Source organism: Girardinichthys multiradiatus, chromosome 1 (assembly GCF_021462225.1).
Source record: "Girardinichthys multiradiatus isolate DD_20200921_A chromosome 1, DD_fGirMul_XY1, whole genome shotgun sequence".
NCBI lineage: Eukaryota > Metazoa > Chordata > Actinopteri > Cyprinodontiformes > Goodeidae > Girardinichthys > Girardinichthys multiradiatus.
In genome coordinates, this window is record NC_061794.1 from 38,357,790 (window position 1) to 38,385,575 (window position 27,786).

At 39.2% G+C, this 27,786-nt stretch overlaps 3 protein-coding genes across 3 annotated transcripts; 2 read left to right on the top strand and 1 right to left on the bottom strand.

Annotated features, from left to right (window-relative positions):
- The first annotated feature begins 883 nt into the window (after window positions 1-883).
- On the top strand, window positions 884-14,450 carry gpkow (G patch domain and KOW motifs). The gene is made up of 11 exons (XM_047364123.1): window positions 884-1,095; window positions 1,262-1,431; window positions 1,513-1,658; window positions 3,682-3,788; window positions 7,872-8,076; window positions 8,171-8,303; window positions 9,365-9,530; window positions 9,621-9,741; window positions 12,676-12,745; window positions 14,027-14,112; window positions 14,203-14,450. The coding sequence occupies exons 1-11, from the start codon at window positions 902-904 to the stop codon at window positions 14,329-14,331; spliced, it is 1,527 nt and encodes a 508-aa protein (XP_047220079.1). The 5' UTR covers window positions 884-901; the 3' UTR covers window positions 14,332-14,450.
- pqbp1 (polyglutamine binding protein 1) lies at window positions 14,451-19,598 on the bottom strand. The gene is made up of 7 exons (XM_047364148.1): window positions 19,460-19,598; window positions 18,217-18,284; window positions 18,014-18,128; window positions 17,804-17,904; window positions 16,123-16,341; window positions 15,987-16,044; window positions 14,451-14,872 (listed from the first exon to the last, which is right to left on the bottom strand). Exons 2-7 carry the CDS (start codon window positions 18,281-18,283, stop codon window positions 14,722-14,724), a joined length of 711 nt encoding a protein of 236 aa, XP_047220104.1. The 5' UTR covers window position 18,284; window positions 19,460-19,598; the 3' UTR covers window positions 14,451-14,721.
- timm17b (translocase of inner mitochondrial membrane 17 homolog B (yeast)) lies at window positions 19,505-27,786 on the top strand. The gene is made up of 6 exons (XM_047364159.1): window positions 19,505-19,617; window positions 23,140-23,239; window positions 23,321-23,384; window positions 23,577-23,705; window positions 23,790-23,900; window positions 24,798-27,786. Exons 1-6 carry the CDS (start codon window positions 19,592-19,594, stop codon window positions 24,881-24,883), a joined length of 516 nt encoding a protein of 171 aa, XP_047220115.1. The 5' UTR covers window positions 19,505-19,591; the 3' UTR covers window positions 24,884-27,786.

A 27,786-nucleotide genomic window follows, 5' to 3' on the forward strand; every position in this document is an offset into this window, starting at 1 on the left:
AGGCATTCTCCCCAAGGGAAGATGAAACATAGATAGTCCAGTCCCGTCTGAATAAAAGCACGTTTAGGGGTGCCCACTGCCAGGGCAAGTCAACGCACTGCCCTCCTTGATGGCAGCAGTCGCTTGGAGCTTTGTTTGGTGATATCATGGCAGCATAAAATAAGCAATTATATTTGCTCTTCAAATGAGGGTTTAGGATTATTTAAAGAGCCATAAAATCATTTTAAAAATGTCACAAAAGCACACTATTTTCATTTTTCAAAACCTGTGTTTATTTTATCTGAAAAACAAATTGAATTTGAGTGATAAGTTAATTTACAGTCATAATCAATAAATTAGACTATGCTTTTCGATGATGCTTAGTCAGATTATATGTAGCCACCTTTTGAAAATAACAACATTTAAGTAGGTATTAAAAATACTTTTTATTAAGCACACATTTCTGTATAACCAATGTTTTTTATGATCGCTCTGACGTCATATTCTAATCTTAAAAGTCATGTTTTCATTAGTTGTAAGGGGAAAATTGTCATAATTAATAGAAATAACGGCTTGAAAACATCGTTCTGGTGCAATTATCTACATAATGTGTTTCACTTAAGGAACTGAGTTATTGAAATAAAGAACTTTTCAAAATTATTACAATTTATTGAATGAATCTGTATGTATAGCAAAATCTATTTGAAAAAGATCTGAACATTTCGATACGACTTTTTATTTATTATTATTATTTTTGCCGAAGTAAGATAAAACCGCAAGGGAACAGAAAATCAACGCATGTCTGTACCCGTGATGCATTATGGGATATGTGGTGAAGTTAAGCAGGAGGAGTATGTTCAAATTTAGAAAATACACAAGTCCCATAATGCACTGTTCTCGTTCGTTTCCTCTACAAACAATAATGGCGTCGCACGGAGAAGATACAGGTGCTAGCAAATCTGCTTTTGGAGAGGACCAAGGAGAGAGAAAAACGGCGGCGGTGTCATTTGGTTTCACTAAGACAGTCAGTAAACTTAAGCCGGCCACCGGCGGCACTGCGACTGCTAAAGTTGAAAGAGATTATTTGACTGGAATTGACAGGAATGAATTGCGGAGGTAAGCTCATTGTGCTAATGCTACTATTAAATCGTCTACGTGGTGGTTACGTTAGAAACGTGACGTTATCTGGTTATGTGAGAACGTCATTTAGCCAAAATAGTCGTTGCTAACTCTGTTGTTGGACTCTTTTTCTACCACGTCTTTAACTATCATTTCCTTGCAGTTCAAAACCAACCGAGAAGCCCAAGGAGCTCATCATCCCCCTGATCCAGAAGAACCGCTGGAACAAGGCGGATCGATCGGGCCAGAGCGAGGAAGGGAACGGGAAGTCCGCGCCACCGAACCAGGACGGGGATTCTGTGGAGTCTCAGGCTGTGAAGGAACTGATTGAAGGTGAGCATGCGAGGAAAACATTAAGGTGGAGAATGAATGAGAGCATCAGTCTCCTCATGAGTCTCTAACATTTGCTTTTAGATTCGCGGAGGCAGCTTGACCTGTGGCAGAATGGACCTCAGTCAGACAGCAATCTCAACCTCTCCATCCCTCTGCTGATGCAAAACAAGGTGCCGGAGGGCTTTGAGGATGGAGACCAAGTAAAGGTGGACCTGCGGCCTGAATCTGTAAGTAGGGGACATAATTGAATTTGATTTAAGCATTTGTAAATTAAGGAATCGGGATGGAAAATGAAAATAACGTATAAAAACATATTTGTAGATCCAGAAATTATTCCCTGTCCCTTTGTGTAAATCTTGTTTCCATCCATCCATCTGTTCTTTAATTTATTTGTACATATGTTTGGCAGTTTATCCACCCATTAATTCACCTGTTAGTCCATCAACCCCAGTCAAGCTGCCCATCCAATAATTCTTTCATTAATCCATCCATCTGGTTTTCATTCATTCATCTCTTAATTCACATTATTTCTCATCCATCTGTTCATCCATCTATGCACATCATTTTCCAGTCTGTGGTTTTTACAGTTTTTGGATTCAGAGCCTGACCTCTGTAGTATTCAGCTTATTTAAAAAAAAAAAAAATTTCCATATTGTATTCATACTTCATAAATGGGACACCATGAGATGGGAACTCCGGAAATTTGAGTCCCGAAAAGTGTGGAGTTTGGACATGAACAGTGTGTAGGACCCATGCACCTGAACATGAACTGGGAATTTTTATAGTCCATTTAAAATGTACATTACACGTGCATTGATTAGACTGTGTTAATGTTTTAAACCGTAATGACAAAATAAGTTCTCTGTTATTCCAGGAACCATATCCAGACATCTGTTTAAAAGCAGAATGTTGAATTTATGCATCTATTCTCAGTTCTATAGTTCTCTGCTTAAAAATCCCAACTTCGCTGCCTTTCACATTTGGGAAATAGACAATAAAGAACTGCATCACTTTCAGGTTTATCATCCATCCATGCATGCATCCAACAATTCCAGGAGGGAAATCCCAGCTGAATACAAAACGTTCCAGCTCATTCTGAACATTTAAACGGTAAATGAAATATAGTCCGTTCAACAAGTTGATCTGTAACAGGGCCTCCTTGAATGAGGCATGAAAAAAAAACCAAACCCGTCTGATCGATTCCTTTGGATGCAGAGGAGCAGCGCCTCTACACTGATCTCTCCCTGGGTGATGAAGCTCCTCACCCTATCTGTAAGGCTAAGTCCAGAAACATTAAGAAGGAAGCTCATTTCAGCCACTTGTATTCAGGATCTTGTTCTTTTATGCATGATCCATATTTTATGACCATATGGTGGGTTGAAACTCTTAATTGAGACCTTCACTTTTTTTGACTCAGCTGTTTCTTCCCCAGGACAGACTGGAGGAGTGTTTGCATTTCTGCAGACAAAGCTTCAGTCGGTTTCCTAATTTGTTCCATCTAAGGCTGATTAGGATTTCCTCAAACAGTATGAAAACGTGATGTGAACATCACGATAGAATCTCTGAGGCAGGCATTTTAGTGAGTGCATGAAAATTCCTGACAGTACAGAATCTCTCATACAGTAGTCTGGCAGCTGAAATTTGAGTGTGTGAAAGTGCTGAGTGAAGTAACATGGCTGTATCCATATACAGTTGCAGAGATGACTGTCAGTACAGTAAGGCCTCGGTGGCAGACAGACATCAACGTTCTCCCCAGAGACGTGAGGGCAGCCAATCAGATCTCTTTGTGTCTTTTCAAAAGTGGCCTCGAATGTCTCCTCAGTATGTTCTGTCTGTGCTCAGTCACCTCAGATCTGAGTGGCAAGACACGAGTCAGGAGGCAAACTGGCTCACGGTGGCTCCGAGCTCATTTTAATGTCTTCTCCTGTGTCCTGTGATGCTTCCGGCCATCCTCTGAGGAAAACTTTCAGTGGAGACAGGGATGGGTGGGGAGAGTGGGGGCAGCTCAGATCAGCCTTTTGACTGTAGTCAGCTCAAGCTGAGTGTGACAGCCTGGGGACAAAAGACTGAGTAAGAGCCACATTACAAACTGCTTCTCTCTGTCAGTTGCTACTAACACTTTTGTTGTGTTTCAGAACTCCAAGGTTACATAATCTTCTAAATAAGCCTTCATGGAGGCCATGTTGTCTCGGTTTATTACTTGTCTGTTTAATAGGTCTTGATTTGTCGTTAGCTGATTATTGTTTTTAGTCGACAGAGGCAGACTATGAGAGCATTCCTGTTGAGGCCTATGGGCTCGCTATGCTGAAAGGGATGGGTTGGAAGAAAGGAGAGGGGATCGGACGGACATTTAAACAGTAAGTGAAAGATTTATGTTCACTTTACTATTTGTATCTGATCAAACTACAATTATTCTAAGTGACCTTCTGCTAGGTGATGTTATGTATTTATTGGAGTTATTGAACTCAATGTTTTTTACAATAGATTATAGGTAGAATATAAAAAATTACTTTAAATCATCGGTTAGCAAACCGGATGTAAAACATCTTCCTGGCAGGCACGAATTGACACTTCCCACTGTGGGGGGCATCATTTCATACCTCACAAAAGTTGGCTGGTTCTGAAACCGTGAAGGGCTTAAGTGACCAGATCTGCTCGAAATCCTTGAAACAACCTTCACAGTTTAAACTTAATTAGATGTTTTTAAGGTTTCAGAAGTGCCTGAATTTTGAAGAAAGAGCTTATAAGTTGGGCTGCACGGTGGCGCAGTTGGTAGCACTGTTGCCTTGCAGCAAGAAGGTCCTGGGTTCGATTCCTGGCCTGGGGTCTTTCTGCATGGAGTTTGCATGTTCTCCCCGTGCATGCGTGGGTTCTCACCGGGTACTCCAGCTTCCTCCCACAGTCCAAAGACATGCTGTTAGGTTATTTGGTAACTCTAAATTGCCCGTAGGTGTATGAATGAGTGTGTGCTTGGTTGTTTGTGTGTTGCCCTGTGATGGACTGGTGACCTGTCCAGGGTGTACCCCACCTCTCGCCCATAGACTGCTGGAGATAGGCACCAGCTCCCCCGCGACCCACTATGGAATAAGCGGTAGAAAATGACTGACTGACTGACTGAGCTTATAAGTGCTAGAAATGGCCACAATTCTTTTGTATGGTGTTACTCTGACCTGCCACCTGTGCATATTTTGTGTAGCTAGCTACACACTCTATCTTTTTTTGCATATTCAAACCAGATGCTTCCTCTGGTTAGATTCTTGAACCTGGAATAAGGAGGTGAATGGAGACCAAAACTGAAACTGTGATAGTCGAGCTGATTAAAAATAGTAAATATGTGTTACGATGTAGTGTGTGCCTAGACAGTATTACTAAGAATTTCGACACATGTACCCTTCAGGCTGCATGTACATTGGATCCGTTTTGCAGCACCTAACTTGCCAGGGTTAGCACTTCAGTATTTTATTGTATTATTGCAGGAAAATATTGAGTTTTACAGAATAGATCTATTTGACAGGGACTTTGTACATTGATAGCCTAGCTGCAAATGCATCAGAGTTGGCAAAAAGGCTGTTTTTCATCTGCAGTCTCAGGGGAGAGAAAAAACTCTGCAACATAAAAATAACACATATATATATATATATATATATAACAACAATTAAAATATAAATATACACAATAGTCTAGGTAAGTACAATAATAGGTCAGCACAGGGCACACAAACTGTTAATGGTATTGTTGGCATGTCTGATTATCAATAAACCAGTTTTTTAGATGTATTTTGAACACGTTGTATAAGGCTAGTTTTCAGATGTTCCTACTGTGCAGCTCTAACAGGAAATGAATTCTGACTCTTTCTGAGAGGAACAATGCAATACCCTCTTGCTGCTTTTATCTCTGACTTGTTTCAAACGTGTGTAAAGCCACCAAAATGTTATGTTAACCATATAAACATATTGGTCACTCTTTTTAAAGACGACAAATATATTTTTGCTATCCTTTGTTCGGTTATCAGTATCGGGTATACCAAAGTTTCAAACAGTTTCAAAACCTCAGAAATGCTGTTTCATACGATTTCTATGATCTCACATCCTTTCCATTAGATGTCTACGGTGGCCGACAGGTGCAAACGCTCAGTAAACAGCTAAACGTGCCACAAAGGGGAAAAACGCCCTGTAAACACATGAATGATGCAACTCCAAAACACAAAAATCAGTGCAACAGAAAAACAATGCATTAGAAAACCGCAGCAATCACAGAAAATAGCCAGAGGCAAAAGAAAAAAAATATGCAAATATGAAAACAGCAAATTAAGAAAATCTGCAAACTTGCTTCACAAAGCTGCTTGTAAAATATTATGACCTTATACTTAAAAAAGACATTAAGGAAAATGTACCTTTTTCTTTCTTCCCTACAAGTTTCTTCTGGGCATCGTGTCTTTACTGAGGGTCTGATCCCATATGACTTGTTGTTCAACTCCCCCCTACTGGTCTACTGCACTTTCGTTTTGTGGAGCGAGTTTGCGGCTTTTTTTTAACTTGCTATTTGCTGTTTTTGTATTTGCAGCATTTTTCCTTCTTCTGGCTATTTTCTGTGACTGCAGCAATTTTCTTTTGCAGGGATTTTTGTGTTTGTGTGTTTTGGAGTTTGCATCAGTCATGTGTTTGCAGCACGTTTTCGGCCTTTGTGGCACTCAGAGCCGTTTGCTGCGCGTTTGCACCTGTCCACCACCGCCAGAGAATGGGCCGGAGTAAATAGCATTTTCTCCAGCTGCTCCATTCTTCACCTGTTGCTGCGTACTGCTTAGCAGCTGGCTGAAATGCCTTTCCGACTCATACAACAAAGACAAATTTGGCTGTTTGGAAATATTTGCAGTTGCAAAAATCCCAACTTTGGTGTGGAAGCTCAAAGAGAGCATCCCATCCCTATAACCTTGTTTTGAAACTGCAGTAAAAGGCATAACATCCTGCATAATAGGCGTGTTAACTTGAAAACCAATACTGGAAGTACGTGGTGTTTTTTTAAATATTTTAAGTAACATTATTATAACTGTAGTGATCAATATGTTTGATTATTTATGCAATTATCTGAATAATTGATGCTTTTTTGCAGATCACATTATGTATTTTTATTTGTACATTTTTGTCCAAACACAGTGATGCAATAAGATTTAGATATTTTTACTCAACGTTACAATACCATAAAATCATAAACTGGCACATGCCTAGCTACTGTAATAATCAGTATCTTTTAATATAAAGCATTTGGATCTTTTTATCCATTTTTTGTATAAAATTTATATTGAATACTATGGGCTTGAATTTGTTCATGTTAAGAACTGTGAACCTAGTAACAAGGCAGTGTATTAAATCTGTGTCTCTTTTCATTCATATATGCTTATTTGTGAAGGCCAATGTTTGCTTCTGCACTGCACCCCTAACAGCAGATAGGAGCAGCATTTTTTAGAGCAAAACAGTTTGTTTCTTTAATAAAGTACCAGTTTTTGTTGCTGTTGCTGCAGTGAGCATCATATCTGAATGCAGGCCGGTCAGTCCGGTCCTCTGATGCTACAGAGCCTTGCTGTTCAGATCTATGCAGACGCTAGTTTTACCATGTGATGTTTCTACAGAAAATGAGGTCTTCTGGATGGCAGCACACGCTTTACCTAAACCTCCATTTATTGTGCAGCAGAAATGATGTTTTTAATGACTAAATTACTCATGCTCCGATCACTACCAAACCTCCGTACCAATATTAGTGCTGATTTATGAATTGTGCAAAGATAACAAGCAAGGTTATTATGCAGGAGCTGTGATTAAAAACAAAATATCAAGCTGATTCATTTTTATATTTTGGTTTTATTGTACAGTTTTGTGTTTGTATTCCTAGATGTGGCAACAAACAATGTCCTCTTTTGATGCTGTTCTGGATCGCTTCGGAGCGCTTGCAGAGATTTCCACAACACTCATCTCTATTTTTATTGCAACTGCCTCAGGGCTTGAAGATCACAGCCATTCAGTTGTTTTTTTGTCTCCTTCCACTTGTACAGATTTGTTTCTGCTTTCTCTGAGTGTACCAATGATTTAATTCAGCGTATATAGTAAAACCTTTATTTTCCTTTCTAATTTGGTTCTTCATTTTACTTATTTATAGTTGAATATTGTTTGAAGTATTGCATAACTTTGTCTTTGTTGTAGGTTTTTTTTGGAAAGCTTTGTCAGCCATTAATAAACGCTGACTTTCTAAAAATGATTAGATCGTCCATGGTCAGCATTTAATTAGATTTTCATGCAACATTTTTATTCACTGCAAATCATTGCATTCCTTAGTTTAAAATGTGTAATTCTGCTCAGAAAACTGAAGCTGTGTGTCTCCCTGCTGCTGGTTTTAAATCCTGCACATGTCCACGTCTTTGTTCATTGATTTAACTCTGTCGCCTTCAGAGACGTGAAGCCGATCGAACACCAGCTCCGTCCAAAAGGGCTAGGCCTCGGAGCGGATCGTTCAGCAATAAAGGATCTAGAGCCGAGCAAGCGTCGGCGTCCCCCGAAGCCAGGCGAGGAGCAAGCCAAAGAAGAGGAGTTAGTGATGGCTCCTGGAGGATGTGTTTTGGTGGAATCAGGGGCCCATAAGGAACTTTACGGCAAAGTAAAGCTTCTTATTTATTTAGTGAACCCAGCTTTCCTCTGGCTGACTCATTTGTAGAAGAAATGTTTCATAGCTCTTTATTTCTGTGTGGCAGATTGAAGGTGTAGATGCAGACAATGCTCGGGTCTTAGTCAAGCTTGCTATCGGCGGGAAGACGGTGACAGTCAGCCAGTATGGAGTTAAACTGGTCGGAAGGAAAGAATATGAAAAATACAGCAAAGACCTCAGTGAGTAGTTTGACTGTTCTTGATATGTTTTGTTTTTCATAAAAAAAGAATGAGAATATTGACAGCTGCCATTTCCAGCTTTACTATAGGTGCATCACAATAACTTAGAAAATGACCAAAACATTTATTAATTTCAAGAAATCAAATTCAAAAGTGAAACTCGTATAAATTCACACAAAATTATATTTTGCAATTGTTTTGTTTCTGTTGATTTTGATAGTAATGGTGTACAGCTAATGAAACCCTGGAACTAATTTTCGTAGACCATATATATAAATATATATATATTAAGTAGCACCAATAAAAATGATTGTTTTAATAGAGAAACGTTATGGCCTACACACTATCATGTAGAAGACTGCTGACAACCTCAACAAACGGGTACTAAAGGTCATTGCTAAAGTAGCAGGCTGTTAACAAGGCTGTAACAAAGCATATTAATGGAAAGTTAAATGAAAGGAAAAATTGTGGTAGAGAGAAATGAGAAGTGTAGTGGAAGGAAAAAGTGGTTGGAAGAAAAGGCACACAAGCAGTAGAACTGCACAATACATCACAAAATTATCGTTGTACGCAATAACTGCTTGAATGCAATAAATATTAGCTTATTAAACAATTACTAGGAGTTGGATAGTTTTTCTGGGGACACCCGTTTAGTTTCAGTATTTGTTTACTTATTGCAAGTCATAATGTTATTGCAGCATTCACCAGTATTATCAAATATGTTTTGCTAATATTGTGCAGTCCAAACAAACAATTGGGAGACCTCCACTCTGGAGGGGATTGTTAATTCAGGCCTGTTCAAGAATTTGTGGATTAAAAGAAGGTAACATTCCAGTCTTATTCTAATTTATTATGATGCATCTGCATACTGGGTAAACAAGTTTATCCTCTTATGCTGAGAAATTTGAGCTTTTATGCAAAAAACAAAAACAAAATAGAAACCAAAGAGTTTAACCCAAACTTCTAAAGTGCCTTCTTCCTAGAATAAAACCATAGGTCAGAAGCACACATCCTTCTCCAACAATACAGCAACTAATGACATTGTTCTGCCCATCTAACAGGCCGGCTCAGTAAGGCCCACAAAGACAAGCAAAAGGAGAAAGAGCGACAGAGACTTGAGGAGAAAGACAAGAGTAGCGGCAGTAACAAAGTTAAACACAAGTCATCTGAAAGGGATGAAGCCAAAGATGAGAGGAAGAGGAAACACAGAGAGTCGAGTCAAGACAGGTATGTTTTCTCTTTGAATTGTCTTGTCCAGTCCTATTTTAACTGGACATGTCTCCTTAAATGTTTGGTTTGCTGCTGGTTCCTGTGCAGAGATAAGCCACCAGTGAAAGAAGCGAGGCAAACATCAGCTCCCCCTTCCTGGCTCCAGAGAGACCTGAAAGTCCGCTTTATAGACAAGGCTTTTAAAGGTGGCAGGTACTACAACTCAAAGGTACCAAAGCCTCAGCATCTTTTCTGTGTGTCAACTTTTCATGCAAAAGTAGATCAGTGCTTTAAATTGATCAAGGTGTAAAGTTGAAGATGAGCGCATGATTATTGACTCTTTCTCATTGCCACCCTACCCAAGGTTGTCTTTGTTGCCTACAGATAGAAGCCTAACCCCACCATGTAGTGGGGGAGGCAATAGTTACAGCTATACTTTAGATAATTTATATGTTGATATCTTTTAAAGCAACCTGAAACAAATCTAGTTGGGAGTCAGGTGACTCAAATGTTTTCCAAACTCTTTATTTGGAAGTGTTGTTTTTACACAATTGGTTCTACTGCTGCTGAACCAATTCAGTATGACATATTAATTATCGTAGCTATAATAATTCGAAATGCACCAATCTAATGGTCAGAGATGGAAACCTGCTGTTTTTGCCTTGATTGGTTCTGATTGGTCGACAACAACTCAAATACACTGCTCAAAAAAATAAAGGGAACACTCAAATAACACATCCTAGATCTGAATGAATGAAATATTATAATTGAATGCTTTGTTCTGTACAAAGTTGAAAATGCTGACAACAAAATCACACAAAAATCATCAATGGAAATCAAATTTATTAACCAATGGAGGCCTGGATTTGGAGTCACACACAAAATTAAAGTGGAAAAACACACTACAGGCTGATCCAACTTTGATGTAATGTCCTTAAAACAAGTCAAAATGAGGCTCAGTATTGTGTGTGGCCTCCACGTGTCTGTATGACCTCCCTACAACGCCTGGACATACTCCTGATGAGACGGCGGATGGTCTCCTGAGGGATCTCCTCCCAGACCTGGACTAAAGCATCCACCAACTCCTGGACAGTCTGTGGTGCAACATGACGTTGGTGGATGGAGCGAGACATGATGTCCCAGATGTGCTCAATCAGATTCAGGTCTGGGGAACGGGCGGGCCAGTCCATAGCTTCAATGTCTTCATCTTGCAGGAACTGCTGACATACTCCAGCCACATGAGGTCTAGCATTGTCCTGCATTAGGAGGAACCCAGGGCCAACCACACCAGTATATGGTCTCACAAGAGGTATGAGGATCTCATCTCTGTACCTAATGGCAGTCAGGCTACCTCTGGCGAGCACATGGAGGACCATGCGGCCCTCCAAAGAAATGCCACCCCACACCATTACTGACCCACTGCCAAACCAGTCATGCTGAAGGATGTTGCAGGCAGCAGATCGCTCTCCACGGTGTCTCCAGACTCTGTCACGTCTGTCACATGTGCTCAGTGTGAACTTGCTTTCATCTGTGAAGAGCACAGGGCACCAGTGGTGAATTTGCCAATCCTGATGTTCTCTGGCAAATGCCAAGCGTCCTGCACGGTGTTGGGCTGTGAGCACAACCCCCATTTGTGGACGTCAGGCCCTCATACCATCCTCATGGAGTCAGTTTCTAACCGTTTGTGCAGACACATGCACATTTGTGGCCTGCTGGAGGTCATCTTGCAGGGCTCTGGCAGTGCTCCTCCTGTTCCTCCTTCCACAAAGACGGAGGTAGTGGTCCTGCTGCTGGGTTGTTGCCCTCCTACGGCCTCCTCCACGTCTCCTGGTGTACTGACCTGTCTCCTGGTAGCGCCTCCAGGCTCTGGACACTACGCTGACAGACACAGCAAACCTTCTTACCACAGCTCACATTGATGTGCCATCCTGGATGAGCTGCACTACCTGAGCCACTTGTGTGGGTTGTAGAGTCCGTCTCATGCTACCACGAGTGTGAAAGCACCACCAACATTCAAAAGTGACCAAAACATCGGCCAGAGAGCATAGGTACTGAGAAGTGGTCTGTGGTCCCCACCTGCAGAACCACTCCTTTATTGAGTGTCTTGCTAATCTCCAAAGATTTCCCCCTGTTGTCTATTTCATTTGTACAACAACATGTGAAATTGATTATCAATCAGTGTTGCTTCCTAAGAGGACAGTTTGTTTTCACAGAAGTTTGATTTACTTGGAGTTATATCGTGTTGTTTAAGTGTTCCTTTATTTTTTTGAGCAGTGTACAAATGCATTAAACGCATCAAAACTAAGAACTTACACTGTTTTTTTGTCTATAACATATGCTTTGATGCGTAAATGGGAATGATCTTGTATTATTTTTTTTCTGGGGGTTCCTTACCACTACCTCAAAGAAGTTTCAGCCCAGTTTTTCTCTTTTATGTTTCTGAAGCTTAGAACCAAAAATCTGAATCCATGAAATTAAGGTCGGACCTCAGAAAATACATGAAACTGATATCTGTCTGATGAGTGCATCTCTAATAATAATGTTATCTGCAACATTTACTCTTTATTTGGATTTGTATGTGCAGACCTGGGCAAAACTATAGCAGAAACCAAATTTAACCTAAATGAGCTGAATATTATACATATATTATTGTCTGTATTTTGTCATTCTGCTCTTTATAGAGGAACACGGAGTGAATCCGGCTGACATTGGCTAATTAACAATAGTTAGTCAGGCTGTCAGCTCAGGTAGCCAGCATGCAGTCTGCTGCCTTACAAGCATTGTGCTTGTGGTTTAATTAAAACTGAAGATAGCAAATATTTCCAAACTGCTGAATGTGCCCATTTTCTAAGTCAGGGAGAAGTGTGGTAGCCCTTTTTCAGCCAGCTGAGAAACAGTGTGTAGCAACATGTGGTCAAAGAAAGCTCAGTGCTACTCCGTGCAGCTGGAAAAAAGTCCAGTCACTTCAGCACTTTCTCTGTTATCTCATTAAAACATTTTTAAACTGTATGAATTGTATCAATGGAAATTTCAATAGTTTTGAAACTATAACTTTTTAAAACCTTTTTAAAGCTTAAAACCAGTAAGAGACTCATTTCTTATTTGCTTTGATAAATTCTGAATTTCCATCCCAGCATTTGAACTCAGTCTCACTTTGCTGCAGATGCGAGTGGAGGATGTCCTGACGCCGTTTACCTGCGTGTGTCGAACTGAAGAGGGAAGACTGTTAGACGGTGAGTCATCTGTGCGATTTCTTCCTCACTCTGTGTCAGTTTGTACTCTGATAATCCCCTATGGGAAAAATGTGTGATTATTGGAATTATTGGAATAAAGTCCCTAACTGTTGCTCAGCCATTTTCCTTTACTTTGGTTTCAAATAAACTGTGAGTGGGGGCGTCGTGGTGAAAACTGCCTCAGTCGGGATCAGACCTCTGTATGAACTCCTTTAACCTGTTTTGGTAAGAGAGGTTAAAGTTCACCAAGTCCAACAAGTGTTGTTAGTAGTTTCAAAAAAAAGCAGAAGCAGTGAATTTAGTTTGGTTTACAAGTGTAGCATGACAAATTCGACATGTGTAAACAAAAATCTTTCAAACCACATTTTCCATCTTGTTAGATCAGTTTTTTTACACTTATTTGATTTAAGCATGCTGTACTTACATCCCCAGTCGGTCGTGGCACTTCTTCCTGTTAAAGGGAAGTTTTCCTTTCCATTGTTGCTACATGCATGCTCTGTGTGAGGGATTGTTGCAAAGTCAACGACACAATGCAAGTGACTGGATGCAGTCGGCTGGGTTTTCTTAGAAAAACCTTTTAACCAATTTGAATAATAAACTAAATTTGACTGCATTGTTTGATAACTAGGATCAGATGGAATGGATGTACTTAACTGTCTGAATCGATTGAATTGACTTGAGACGACGTGTTGTGAATTGGCGTTATATAAACTGAGCTGAAATTGAATTAAATCATTTTAATTTGTGCACCACCTGCATGCTGTTTTTCTGATGAAGCATTTAGTTTTATTTCTTTCGCCCATTAATTTAGCCTTAGCTTGCTAACTTTTCCACCACACTTTTCAGATTACTATTTGCAAAAAAAAAAAAAAAAAAAATGAAAATACAAAGTATCACAAACTAAACAATTACTAAACAATGCAGTAATTTGTTTGTCACATAAAATCATATAAAAACAAGTTCTCAAATAATGAATACAATTTGTAAGGCACTGGACAGTGTTGATTATAACACAGATAATTTATTCTGTTTCTAAATGTTAAACCTTATTTTCTGCCAGTTGCATACAGATGCCTCTAAATTTTTTGCGGGTATGAAGAGAAACTGGATGTTCAGGAAATCTTACAATTCTGAGCAGAAATATTCAGCAGCTTCCAGTCTATATAAGTCTGCAAATAATAATTGGTGACCAGGTAATCAATCCACTCCCGACTGTTGCTATAGTAACAGCCGCTCTAAATTACATTAGCGATTAACCCATCTCTTGTCTCTCTGTGGCAGACGTGAAGCAGGACATGTTGGAAACCATCGTCCCTAAAGGAGAACATGATGCTGTAATGGTTGTACTGGGTGAGCAGAGGGGACAGGTGAGCAGCCAGCCAGCTCTAATGCAGTAGGCTTGTACTGGTTTAGAAGTGATTAACTGTTGCTAATCACCAAGTCTTCATTTGTCTCAGGTCGGTCGTATTCTTCAGCGGGATAAGAACAAGTGCAGGGCGATGGTGCAGCTCGACAGATACGAGGAGAAATTATTTACTCTGGATTATGACTCCATTTGTTACTATGTGGGAGCCTCAGACCACTGATCTCAAACCTGCACTCTGGGAACTGTACCTTTTAATCCCATCTCATTCTTTTCAAATATTCAAAAATACATCTTAAATCATTGTAACTTTTTTAATTAAAAAAAAAATGACATCAAAAATTGTGTTTTTACAGATGTTTATTTCATTAAGAAAAGACATGAATGGTAGGTTTCACAGCAATGTTGAAATTTCTTACGGTCAGAGGTGGTTCTAGTAGCAACAAAAATGTCAATCTTTAATATAAAACATATTTACAACATATTTGATGTGAGTGTGGAAGCACTGAATCTGACATGCACACATCTACAAATAAAAACATGTTTAGATGTGCTCAAAAGAACTATCATCAGTACACTTGTGTGTTTGCAGCTGTCTTCACAAGATCTCCGTTCACTCCTTGGGTGGATGGTTAGCAGCGTTAGCTCGCAGCACAGCTCCAGGACTTGGGTACGGTCGCTGCTGGAACAGCGGCCCTGCCGCTGTCGTGTCTGCGCCTGTCTTTGCTTCATTGCGTTTGGGGAGACCACTTGACCAAGAGCCCCTGTGAAGATGAAAACAGTTTTAATTAACAGCCTGATTTCATGCATTATTCCCACAGCTGTAAGAGGGATCAGTGACTTTACACATCAAAGCTACACTATAAGTACTGGTTACACTTGGCTTATAAAGAAAGCTGCTGGAGGTTTCTCTAATAGGAGCTCTCTGAAGAAAACCCCAATTTGTTTGATTCCTGACTACGGCAGACTTCATTATCGGTGATGTAGAGAATCGGAGACTTCACCAAGTCAAGCAAGGATAGTTTGTTTTAAATCCATTGATTGTATTTTGCTTATCAGAAATCAGGAAGTAACCCAGACTTTGTGCTCTGCAGCTCAGTCTGGGGGTACCAAGAAATTCCTTAGCCTGAAGGTATTTAAAGCCACATCACAAATTAATCAGAATGTGAAAGTTTTCTTTTCATTCATTCAATTCAAAAATTGAAACAGATTCATTAAACACACAGTGATAAGTGTTTTTGCTAATGTTGATTTTAGTTTACAGTAAATGAAAACCCCAAATTCAGGTTCTCGGAGAATGGGATTATTACATAGGACTAAAGAAAGGATTTTTTTAAATAGTTATTAGAGTTTAAGTTATTTTAGTTATTTTATGTGAGGGATGGAACATAGAGCGGTAAATCAAGAGCTCTACTTTTTAAGTTAAGCTCCATCTTCACGGCAGACCAGAGATGCAGCAGAGACCTTAGTCTGTCAATGCGTCTTCTGCTTCATCCTGCCATCACTTGTTAAAAATTGATGTTCCTAGTAGTATAGTTCCTTTATAATTTGTCTCAAAGAGACTGACTTTATTATGATCTTTAAAAGTGGCGACCAATATCTCTGAATGATAACTGAAGGTCTTTAGGGGGCCAAACAGGCCCCTCTCTTTATATTTCCACTATTGCCAGATATGTTTTTGAATGAGAAGCTGCATAACTTGTTGGGATTTGTATCTGGATTCAGGTTGAAGGTGAAAAAAACTATTTTGAAGTGCATCCTATTAAAGGAGTTCTTTTTCCCTAAATGTTTAATATCAGAATATTTCATCTCGCAGTTCCTCCATCCAAATAAACAGCTAAAGCAAAAAGGTCTCCACAAGGTCTGCTGATACTGTACCTTGGAGCATCAGAATAAGCACTTGGATCCATGGGGTCCATCTCATCATCTTTTCTTCCTGAAAAATAAATGAAGCACTCAACATTCATTTCTGTAGAAAACTTAAGTGTAAAAACAAGACATTTGGGTACATTACCTCTTTTGTTTTTGCCATACGGTGCAATGTCGTCTCTCCTCTGTTTCCTTCTGTCCCTCCCCTCATCCCGGTCTCGATCTCTCTCTCTGTCCCGTTCTCGCTCTCTGTCCCTCTCCCTGTCCCGGTCTCTTTCCCGTTCTCGCTCACGGTCTCTTTCCCGTTCTCGTTCCTTCTCTGACTTCTCAAATGGTCTTTCTGCTCTTTCATCAACGACATCAACTTCAGAAAAACAAACAAGATGATGTTCAAAAAACAAAATTGACAAACAATATTAGTCAAAAATGAACTGCTCTGTGAGACTAATTACAAAATGATCTCCAGATCTGCGTTTATATGTTAGTTTCAGAGACATAGTTCTAGAGAAAGGTTTGCATTCACTCATCATGGGCATGAATCATACTTATGTTGAGCTTCACATTATTTGAATCATTCTTTATAATAATTTTATTGTTTATTTTATCTAATATGCACAAGGTCAAAATGATGCATACATGCTCAGATGTACACATACACCCCAGCAAATATTTGGCTGAATGTCCCTAAGCAAAGTGCAGAGAAACAACATTCAGTTCGTAGCAATCAACAAGCCTCTGGCATCATTCTGAATGGATTTTCAACCCGTCTTTCAAGCAGAACCAGTATAGTTCCTTTTTGTAAGCCTAGTTCAGAATTTATTTATTTTTTCATGCCATGGCTTTGGGAAGGTCATTCAGAAGTTTGATATTAGTCTCCTTTACCTTCAATAAAACCAGTTTGGGGGTTTGTTTGAGATAATTCTTCAGTTGGAACACTCAACTGAGCTCAAATTTCAAAGAATTTGGCCCAAACCGTCATCCTCGAATATACGGAAATTGGTTAAGAAAGTTCAAGAACAACCCAAGAAGCAACAAGGCTCAAGCCTATTATAAACTGGAGGTTGCTGGAACACCAGTGTCACTATCCACAATGAAGACAGTTTTACATCGACAGATTAAAAGGAGATAGAGAAAGTAAAAAGCCCTGCTCCAAAATACCTTCAAGCTCGACTGAAACATAGTTTGCCCACACGGACAAACCAAGTGCAGATTTTTCAACTTCGCCTTAGAACAACTAGATGGTTGAAACTTGGACATGACTGAGAGTTCCAGGACAGTGATCCAAACACACATCAATCCTGGTTCAGGCATACATAAAGCTACACATAAGCTTCTGAATTGGCCCAGACTTCAACCCTAATGAGAACGTATGGTCTGTGAATAAAAACTTGGGTCAGTGAAACCAAACCAAAGAGGTTAAATGATCTCTGCTATTTCAGAAATTTCAGGACAAAGATTTGGGATTTTTTTGCAACTTGAAAAGGATATTTATCAAAATATTAGTGGGGGTATAATATTAGTAGGAGTATAGTTATATATATTTAAGGCCTGTATGTATATATTTGATCCTGTGTAGGTTTCAAAAATGCTAATTGGTTTAAACTTGTGCATATAATTTAACTTTTTTTTTTTTTAGAAAAACATTGAAGTTATATCTGTTGTTTTATTGATAAACCTGGGAAAAGGAAGAGTTAAAATAAATAATTAAAAGCCCAAAACAGTCTAACATTTATCTAAAACATGTATATGTAAACCTCTGACTACAGCTGTAAGAATTAACAACTAACAGATCATTCAGAGCTCTGGCTGCTCTATAAAAATCATACCTTTCACTTTCTTGGCAGGTTTTGTTATCACTGCAGTGGGGTCATTTGGTGATAGCCAGGCAACCATATCTGTCTCTGCATTCCAGTAGTAAGGAAGACCACTGTGGATTACAAAAAAAAAAAAAAAAAAGGGGTCATAAATCTGTAAGGTAGAACTAATTTAGGATTACTATAAACTCCCAAAGGGTTGCATTTAATTTGAGTACATACCAAGCCGGATCAAACACTTTGTACCAGTTTGGAGGTAAATTCTCTAATCTGGTGGCTTCATAATCCACATTGTTGTCATCGTAATCTTCAGCAATAATCTCCTCATCTGTTTCTGCTGTAATTATTCAAAAGATTGTTGTTAGGCAACAAGAAAAAAAAAATATTATGTTGATTGGCCTTAAATGTAAAAACGAGTTAACTACCTTGATCTGATGGTTTAACAATCCCTCTCTTGGCCAAGCGGGCCAGAAGTGCCGGAGGAAGAGGCATTCTGAAAAACAGGAGTTAAGACGAGGAAAACGTGAGACGGTTATATAATTTTTTTATATTCTAATGACAATATCAGTTGTGATTTACCCACATGTCTCTATTTATTCTGTCATAATAAGACATTATTACATCCAGCAAAACTGGCGGGCCAGGTAAAGACAGCATTAATTAGAGGAGCAGCAAAAAGACAATAACTCTAAAGAAACCACAGAGTTCCACAGTATAGTTGGGAGAATGTTGATAAATCAACTATTAGTCATGCACTCCAAAAACCTGGTATTAATGGAAAAGTGGCAAGAAGAAAGCTGCTGTGAAGGAAAGCCGTAGGAAGTCTCATTTGCCACCAGCTTCTGGTCAGATGAGGCCAAAATTAAACTTATGGTTTTTAAAAATACGGCAGCATCATGCTGTAGGAAGGCATTTCCACAGCAGGCACAGGGAAGGAGTGATTGGATGATGGATACAGCTAAATACAGAGCAATCCTGAAAGAAAACCTCAGAAAACATTGATTTTTGTTTTATTAGTGCTGCTGCATATTGTGCACGTGTCCATCTATCAAAATAGTTTTGATATTCAGCAAAAATGCTAGGGGATGTTATTGGAAATATGCTCTGATATTCCAAAGCTTCCAACCTAAATCATAACGTATGGATTTAAGAGTTGTGTTCAAACAAAAACACAACAATATGAATTTAGTGTGTCGAGCTGGTCTCGGGGTTTACATAGATTAAGGATGACCTTATAAGTTAATGGTAAATAAGTCATGAGAATTAGGATCATTTTCAGATTACCTTTATTGAAAATTAAAGAAGGAACACTGCTAGCTCACATCAGTGCATACAACAATAATAATCAGCCTCCTTTTAATGACACCTTGGCTGTTCCTGGGTTGAGACTATAAATTAGAATAACTCGGTTTTAAGCTGCCTTAGTGTTTCAAAGTGGAATAAACCTCTAATGCAGACTACTACTTTAGATTTATTGTGTAAAACAGTCAGCAAATCCCTCGCAAGAAGAACATTGCATGGCTTGGAAGGGTAACTTTGTAGCAACAGCTAAAAAAACCAAAGCTACAAGCACGCTGTCATTTCCCCAGCAAATAAAGATATACACTAGAAAAATAAAACACAAGTATTTATGTAAAGATGAATAACTAAAAATAAGTTACTTCTTACCTGTATGAAAGGAAACTGCTTCTTATTCGTCGAGAGAACAGAAGATAAAACCGCCTCTAAACAAAAAAAGAAAAATAGAAAGCCGCCGGCGCACATTGGTGACGTCACCGGATCCGCTTGACGTCAGCAAACATGGAGGAGTATGCCCGTGAGCCTTGGTAAGGATAGTTAATAAATATTTGTGTTTAGCTGTTTATTAAACGTATGCAACAGTTACATATTGAGGTGTTGGAATTGTTTTTTAGCGTCGTATTTATTCTGTCGGTGAAAGTGAACTGACAGACCTCGCGTTTTTATTACGGCTGGCATTTATAAAGATAATAAAATAACCAGCTGTTGTCCAGCAGTAACATCTCTTCACACTGACAGATTTATTGTAACGTTTAACGACATTTTACTGGAATATCCTGTTGCTCTCAACTTAGAGTTGAATGGGTTTTATTCGAGTATATCAGTTCAGTGCATTGTTAAAATTTAATAGATTTATGCTTCAGATACATTATTGAGAACAACTAAGTACACCCTTGCTATTTAAGAGGGAACGTACCAGCCAGGTGCTGCAAATCAAATGCACTTTATTAACTGCTCAGTGTGACCACCTCTGGAAAACAGGAGTTTTGGCAGACTGCTGCTCTGGAGCATAAATATATGGGCTGATACAGTCTCCAGGGTGGAAAGACACCAGCAATGAGCTTAAAGAAGCAACTGTTTCTGCCCATTAATCTGGGAGCGGGTATAATAGCTATTCCAGACTATTTTTTTTTTTTTCTAAAATAAGATAGTTGCCATTCGTTTCAGGAGAGGATGTCCAAGTACATTCTCCTCAAGGATGGTCCACAGAAAGTTCAAAGAAACTGCAAAAGAAAAGGACATAAACTAAATCTTCAATGGAGAATTTGCTTCTCACTGTTAGCATGTTTAATATTAAAGTGCATACCAGACGATTATAAAAAGAATGAATAAGTACAGGTTGTTTGAAAGGCTTTTAGGGAGTAAGGCTTTTAAGTGTATGATAGCATGACTTCTTTTTGCAAAGCTGCTTCTTATTGAACCACAATACTTCTGGATCAATGTCCATCGAACACGATGAGACCAAAATAGAAATGTTTGGAGAAAATTTAACACTGCATATTAGCACAAACATCTCTTCGCCATTGGACTTAGACCTCTTGGACCATCACCTTCTCTGTACAGGTCCTTCTCAAAATATTAGTATATTGTGATAAAGTTCATTATTTTCCATAATGTAATGATGAAAATTTAACATTCATATATTTTAGATTCATTGCACACTAACTGAAATATTTCAGGTCTTTTATTGTCTTAATACGGATGATTTTGGCATACAGCTCATGAAAACCCAAAATTCCTATCTCACAAAATTAGCATATTTAATCCGACCAATAAAAGAAAAGTGTTTTTAATACAAAAAAACGTCAACCTTCAAATAATCATGTACAGTTATGCACTCAATACTTGGTCGGGAATCCTTTTGCAGAAATGACTGCTTCGATGCGGCGTGGCATGGAGGCAATCAGCCTATGGCACTGCTGAGGTCTTATGGAGGCCCAGGATGCTTCGATAGCGGCCTTTAGCTCATCCAGAGTGTTGGATCTTGAGTCTCTCAACGTTCTCTTCACAATATCCCACAGATTCTCTATGGGGTTCAGGTCAGGAGAGTTGGCAGGCCAATTGAGCACAGTGATACCATGGTCAGTAAACCATTTACCAGTGGTTTTGGCACTGTGAGCAGGTGCCAGTTCGTGCTGAAAAATGAAATCTTCATCTCCATAAAGCTTTTCAGCAGATGGAAGCATGAAGTGCTCCAAAATCTCCTGACAGCTAGCTGCATTGACCCTGCCCTTGATAAAACACAGTGGACCACCACCAGCAGCTGACACGGCACCCCAGACCATCACTGTCTGTGGGTACTTGACACTGGACTTCTGGCATTTTGGCATTTCCTTCTTCCCAGTCTTCCTCCAGACTCTGGCACCTTGATTTCCGAATGACATGCAGAATTTGCTTTCATCCGAAAAAAGTACTTTGGACCACTGAGCAACAGTCCAGTGCTGCTTCTCTGTAGCCCAGGTCAGGCGCTTCTGCCGCTGTTTCTGGTTCAAAAGTGGCTTGACCTGGGGAATGCGGCACCTGTAGCCCATTTCCTGCACACACCTGTGCACGGTGGCTCTGGATGTTTCTACTCCAGACTCAGTCCACTGCTTCCGCAGGTCCCCCAAGGTCTGGAATCGGCCCTTCTCCACAATCTTCCTCAGGGTCCGGTCACCTCTTCTCATTGTGCAGCGTTTTCTGCCACACTTTTTCCTTCCCACAGACTTCCAACTGAGGTGCCTTGATACAGCACTCTGGGAACAGCCTATTCGTTCAGAAATTTCTTTCTGTGTCTTATCCTCTTGCTTGAGGGTGTCAATAGTGGCCTTCTGGACAGCAGTCAGGTCGGCAGTCTTACCCATGATTGGGGTTTTGAGTGATGAACCAGGCTGGGAATTTTAAAAGCCTCAGGAATCTTTTGCAGGTGTTTAGAGTTAACTCGTTGATTCAGATGATTAGGTTCATAGTTCGTTTAGAGACCCTTTTAATGATATGCTAATTTTGTGAGATAGGAATTTTGGGTTTTCATGAGCTGTATGCCAAAATCATCCGTATTAAGACAATAAAAGACCTGAAATATTTCAGTTAGTGTGCAATGAATCTAAAATATATGAATGTTAAATTTTCATCATGACATTATGGAAAATAATGAACTTTATCACAATATGCTAATATTTTGAGAAGGACCTGTATACCAAAGTATTCTAGAGTCAAATGTAAAGCCATTGTTCAATCTTGACCCAAGCTATCCCAGGGATCCCAAATGCATCAGCAATTGCAACAGGATGGCAGAAAAAGTATAGAATCAAGGAGTAAAGGGCTCTGTCAAAGTCCAGACTGAAATGGTGTGGCAGGACCTTAGGAGAACCATGGAGAAATTAATATTTGCAAACCTAAATGAACTGAACAAGAGCTGTAAAGAGGAGTGGGACATAATTCCTCCCCAACAACCTGAGAGACTGACAAAGTAAATGCAAAATGAATTCTGACAGTATCTGTTTCTAAAGGTGTCTCCACGCTCTATTGGATAAATGTTTTCCATGGCTGAATGAAAGCTTTCTTTTTTCTATGAGTGTTGATAAGTCATATTGCAGGGCTTAATCAAACTGGAAACTAGCTGTGATTAAAACCTGCTGATTTGAAATGCTACAAATGTCAGAATGTGGTAAATGTTCACAATAACCCAGACCCCATGAGATTTCTGTGTGAGACTATTTTTATAACACTAATCACAATGTGTAAAGCTTCCTTTTAATTTCTGAAGCCGTTGAATAGAACAGTTGAAACGTAAACTAAAGAAGGATCCTGGAATGAAACTTAATGGTACCTAAAATAAAACTGCTAAGGATCTTTGGAAAAATATCTTTTGTTTTTAGAATAAATGTGCTTTTATTTTATATTCTTCTTATGTTCATTCTGTACATGAATATTACATTCTTGGACTCTTCCAATTGTTGATTTGATGGCATTTAGATATTTAATATTTTCTGAAGCAGATTGGTTATGTTCCCATTATGACCAGTGTCTGGGTATGGATCTTCATCTTCTGTCTGCTCCCCTTCCTGCAGCCCCTGGAGGATAGTGGATGACTGTGGAGGAGCTTTCACCATGGGTGCAATTGGAGGAGGTGTGTTCCAGGCAGTGAAGGGCTTTCGAAATGCCCCGGCTGTAAGTTAAAAAAAGAACATGATTGTTTGCTCTCTGAGTCCTCTTGTTAAGGTCACCATCGACAGCTCTGTTATATTTCAGGGTGTTGGACACAGACTGAGAGGAAGTGCAAATGCAGTAAGAGTAAGAGCTCCTCAGATTGGAGGTAAGGGAGGCTTGTTTGTTGATCTCTATCCTGAACTTTTTTAGTGGTTATCCTGTTTATTCAACTCATCATTGTATTGTGAAGTTTGAGTTTTTTAAATGCAACAGATTGTTGGTGCATAGCTCCATTTTTACTTCGAAATGCTTTTGCATTCACACAGGTTAACTAATAGTAACTAGTTTGGATTTCCAGGTAGCTTTGCTGTCTGGGGAGGCCTCTTCTCCACAATCGACTGTGGTTTAGTTCGTCTGAGAGGAAAAGAGGATCCGTGGAACTCCATAACAAGTGGTGCCTTGACTGGGGCCATCCTAGCAGCACGCAGTGAGAGAAAACGCCTACACAAGCATCGTCTGTCAATGACCACTATAATAAATATCACTCAGTGACTGCTATGTTTTTCTTCAGGTGGTCCGTTAACCATGATGGGCTCTGCAATGATGGGGGGAATCCTGCTCGCTCTCATTGAGGGTTTTGGTATTCTCCTGACTAGATTCACAGCACAACAGTTTCAGAACCGTAAGTAAAGCTCATATACTTTGGAAAATTACATTTTCATCGTGGTAATTGTATTGAATGTCAAAGATGCCATTTTATTAAAAATTGCAACGCTTCTAAATCACTAATGTGAGAATAAGGTATCTTGGTATCTTTGACCTTCTGTGCAACTTAGGTGGCAAAACAAATCATTGAGTTGTAAAACATTTGGTTTCTATGGTGTAGTATGTTGGAGCAGCAGTTTATCTACAGCTGAGAGGAAACGGCTAGATAAGCTTATCAGGAAGGCCAGCTCTGTCCTAGGATACCTCCTGGACACAGTGCATGTGGTGGGGGACAGAAGGACTCTTGGACAATGTCTCCCACCCCATGCATGAAGTTGTTGCTCCTTCATTGACACCTAGGTGCAGTTAGGAGCATTATCGCAGATCCTGCCTCCCGGCAGCTGTTAGACTTTATATCCATCACTGCTCCCAACACACTCAGTGTTTAAATTCTTGCTATGATTTGCACAGTTGTCCATATTCTTGTAAATAGTCCGTTGTTCTATGCACAAATATACAGTCGCCGTTCGTACATTTTTTAAACGATCCTACTCAGTTGCACATTTCTTGGAACTTGAATATGACATTTTTAAAAACTACAATATTCTGTAAATTTGCCCTTACTGTACAGTCTTCTATCTGAATGCTGCTGCTGGTACACCTGCATTTCCCCCACTGAGGGGAACAAAGAATATTGCATTCATCCACTCAACTACCACCCTTTCCTCCTTCACAGTTTTTTCATGTACTGTTGAAATATCTGTTGTAAATACACTGTGATCATTTATATTTATATTTTTAAAAAGGTTAAATACTTGGGAAATTTGAATCTGGCAAAGTAGGAAATTTGTTTGTTGTTTTTTGTGTTCTCTAGCTATTCCCTTTGTAGATGACCCCAGTCAGCTCCCTCCAAAGAACGGAGACCAGCAGCAGCAGGGTCCAAAGGGGCTGTTTCACTAGATAACCTCTGGAAACTGTAGACACAGTGAGTCTGGCTGGAGCGTAATGGGAATAACACCACAGTTAACAGAAGATTGTGGTCCCTACAGCATTGACAAGTAGTTGCACTTTGTTATTGTACCTCAGGGGTAAAATATTGTAATTTAGTGTTTGTACGTGAATTCTGACATGTGAGCAAGAGTCCTAACTTTATGTAGTCTTCATCAGAATGTTGTATCATTTTGTTTTCATGGTTTTGTGTCATTGCTGTGGTCTCTTTTCTTTATGGATTTATTTATTCTATAACTATATGCTAGAAATATTTTTTAAGGAAGGGTATTTATTTGCTTTGTTGGATAGAATAAGGTAAGGAGCATCTGTGGGATGCATACGTATGGCTGCTTGCACATGTAAATCCTAAGGAACGTACAGATAACTTGATCCAGATTTTGTCAACATTAACTTTGCTGCTGTTCACTTTTGCACAGCAGGAGATTTTCTACTGGAGTTGTTCTCACATGGTTTATGCAATGAAAGAAGGCGTGCAGGTGAGCTCCTACCTCCCAGTAGGACATAAAAGCCATTACACCAGTGAAATCAAAGCTTTCTTGAATTTGTCTTTGTAATGAGTATTTTCCAGCTGATATTAATACTTTGTGGTTTTTTATTACATGCACAGAGCAGATAAGTAAAAATCAACTTTCACTTCATCTGGAAAAATAATGTAGCACTGATTTTAAGTAGGATGCACAACTATTGGGCAAACAAATACTTTGGAAGATACACATTTACTTTCACAGCTTGTCTTCCTGGCATTTTACTGGGACGCTTGTACAATAATATTCACACAAACACTACAGCCAATTGCTTTTGAAAATGCAATCCCAACAGAACAATCTGTTGAACATTTTATTTCTGCAGCTCATGTCTTCAAAGGATGTGCAGAAACTGTTGCTGAAACTAGCAGTCGGTGAGCTCGTCACAGAATCTGGAATCACGGGGAAGCTGATCTATTAACATTTACATTCATAAACGTGTAGAGAAAGAGTATTCTGCCTTTGTATGGAATATAGAGCCTTGCAAAAGTATTAATGCCCCATCAAGTTGTTCCATGTTTTCTCATGTTGCAGACTTAAATGCACATGTAGAAACTGAAAAATTATCCATTCTTTTTGCAGAGCAGGTCAAACTTGGTCAGGCTGAAAAGAGTGTCTGTAAACATCCATTTTCACTTCTTGCCACAGACTCTGTTTTTGGATTTCAGTCCGAATTGACAGGGAGATTCTGACACATGACTATGTTTTGATCCGAACCGTCTTAATGTACCCCTGGCTTTCTTTTCAGCGTGATAATCTTGTTGAAAGACGAATCTCCGCCTGTCTCTCAAGTGTTTTGCAGACTCTTACCGGTCATTCAGAATTTTGCTCCATCCATCTTTTCATAATTTCTGTCCCGCTTCACTGCTGAAGAAAAGCATCTCCATGCTGCCACTGCCATGTTTCACCACTGATATTGTGTGTTCCTGGTGACATGGAGTGTTATATTTTTCTCCACATATAGGGTATTACAAATAAAATGTTTGGTATTATCTGGTTACACGTTTGCTGTGTCCCTTTCATAGCTTGTGGCAAACTGTAATCATGGATAAACATTGCTGTCTTTCAACAATGGTGTTTCTTCTTGTTCTCAAAAAATACCAGAATTGTGAAGTTCACAACTAAAGGTTCTCCTGTCAACAGATTCTTCCACCTGAACTGTGGATCTCTGCAGCTCATCCAGGGTTTCCATAGGTTCCTTGGCTGCCAGTCTGTTTAATGCCTTTCTACCCCAGCCTGTGAGTCTAGGTGGACGACCATGTCTTGGTGGGTTTTAAGTTGTGCCATCCTCTTTCCTTTTTCAAAAGATGGATTGGACAGAGCTCTGTCAGATGATTAAAGCTTGGGATATGGCTTTATAACCTAATTCTGCTTTAAACTCCCTGACATACCTGATCTGTCTGCTGTGTTCTTTGGTCTTTATAAGGTCATTTGTTCACTAATAATTTCTAACAGAACGACAACAGAACAGCTGGATTATTACTGAGATTACAAGCAACTGAACAGTATTTACTAATTAGGTGACTCCCAAAGGCAATTAATTGAGCTGGATTGTAATTAAGGGTATTAGAATGCAAATTCATGCCACATTTTTAAGGTTTTTTACTTTTGAAGTCCTTTTTCTTCTACTTAACAATTATGGACTGCTTTGTGTTGGACTGTCACATCTATATAAAACTATAAAATACATTCAGGTTTATGGTTGTAGCATAAAAATGTAAATAAAGCTGAAGGGGTATGAATAGTTTTACAAAGAACTTAATATGAAGGATTTGAAACGAAGTAAGTAAGTGTCTCTTTGAACTGATTTACACTCTAAGAACCAAAGATTTATTAGTAAAGAGCAAAGATTGATTCAGTGTTTTACTTGCCTAGTTGGTGACATTACATCCTGTTTGCTCTGACTGAATTTTATTTTCTGTATTTAAATGTCAGCTGTGACAATCAGTGCTGATGAGCATCGGTTTTTGAATTATGCATGTGTCTATGATGGCTCACCAAGCATCATTCCATTACTAGCTTCATTTTTCTCTCCGTCAGTAATTTTTCAGTCTTAAATGAGCAAAGATAACATCATGTCTGCATTATGGAACAATCGATATGGATGTTCCTTAAAGCAGGTTTGTTAATCTTTCATTGTAACCGCTGCAATAACCGTCAACTAACGCAGCGATTTTTATCTAACTGAAAAACTCTTCCCGTGGTCGCCCAACACAATGTAATGCTTTATGTGTCAACTCTGTATAGAAAGATGGTTTATTTTATCAAACTATATTTATTGTGTAAAAATTCATTAAAGCAATAAAGATTTGAGATGTTATTTAAGAA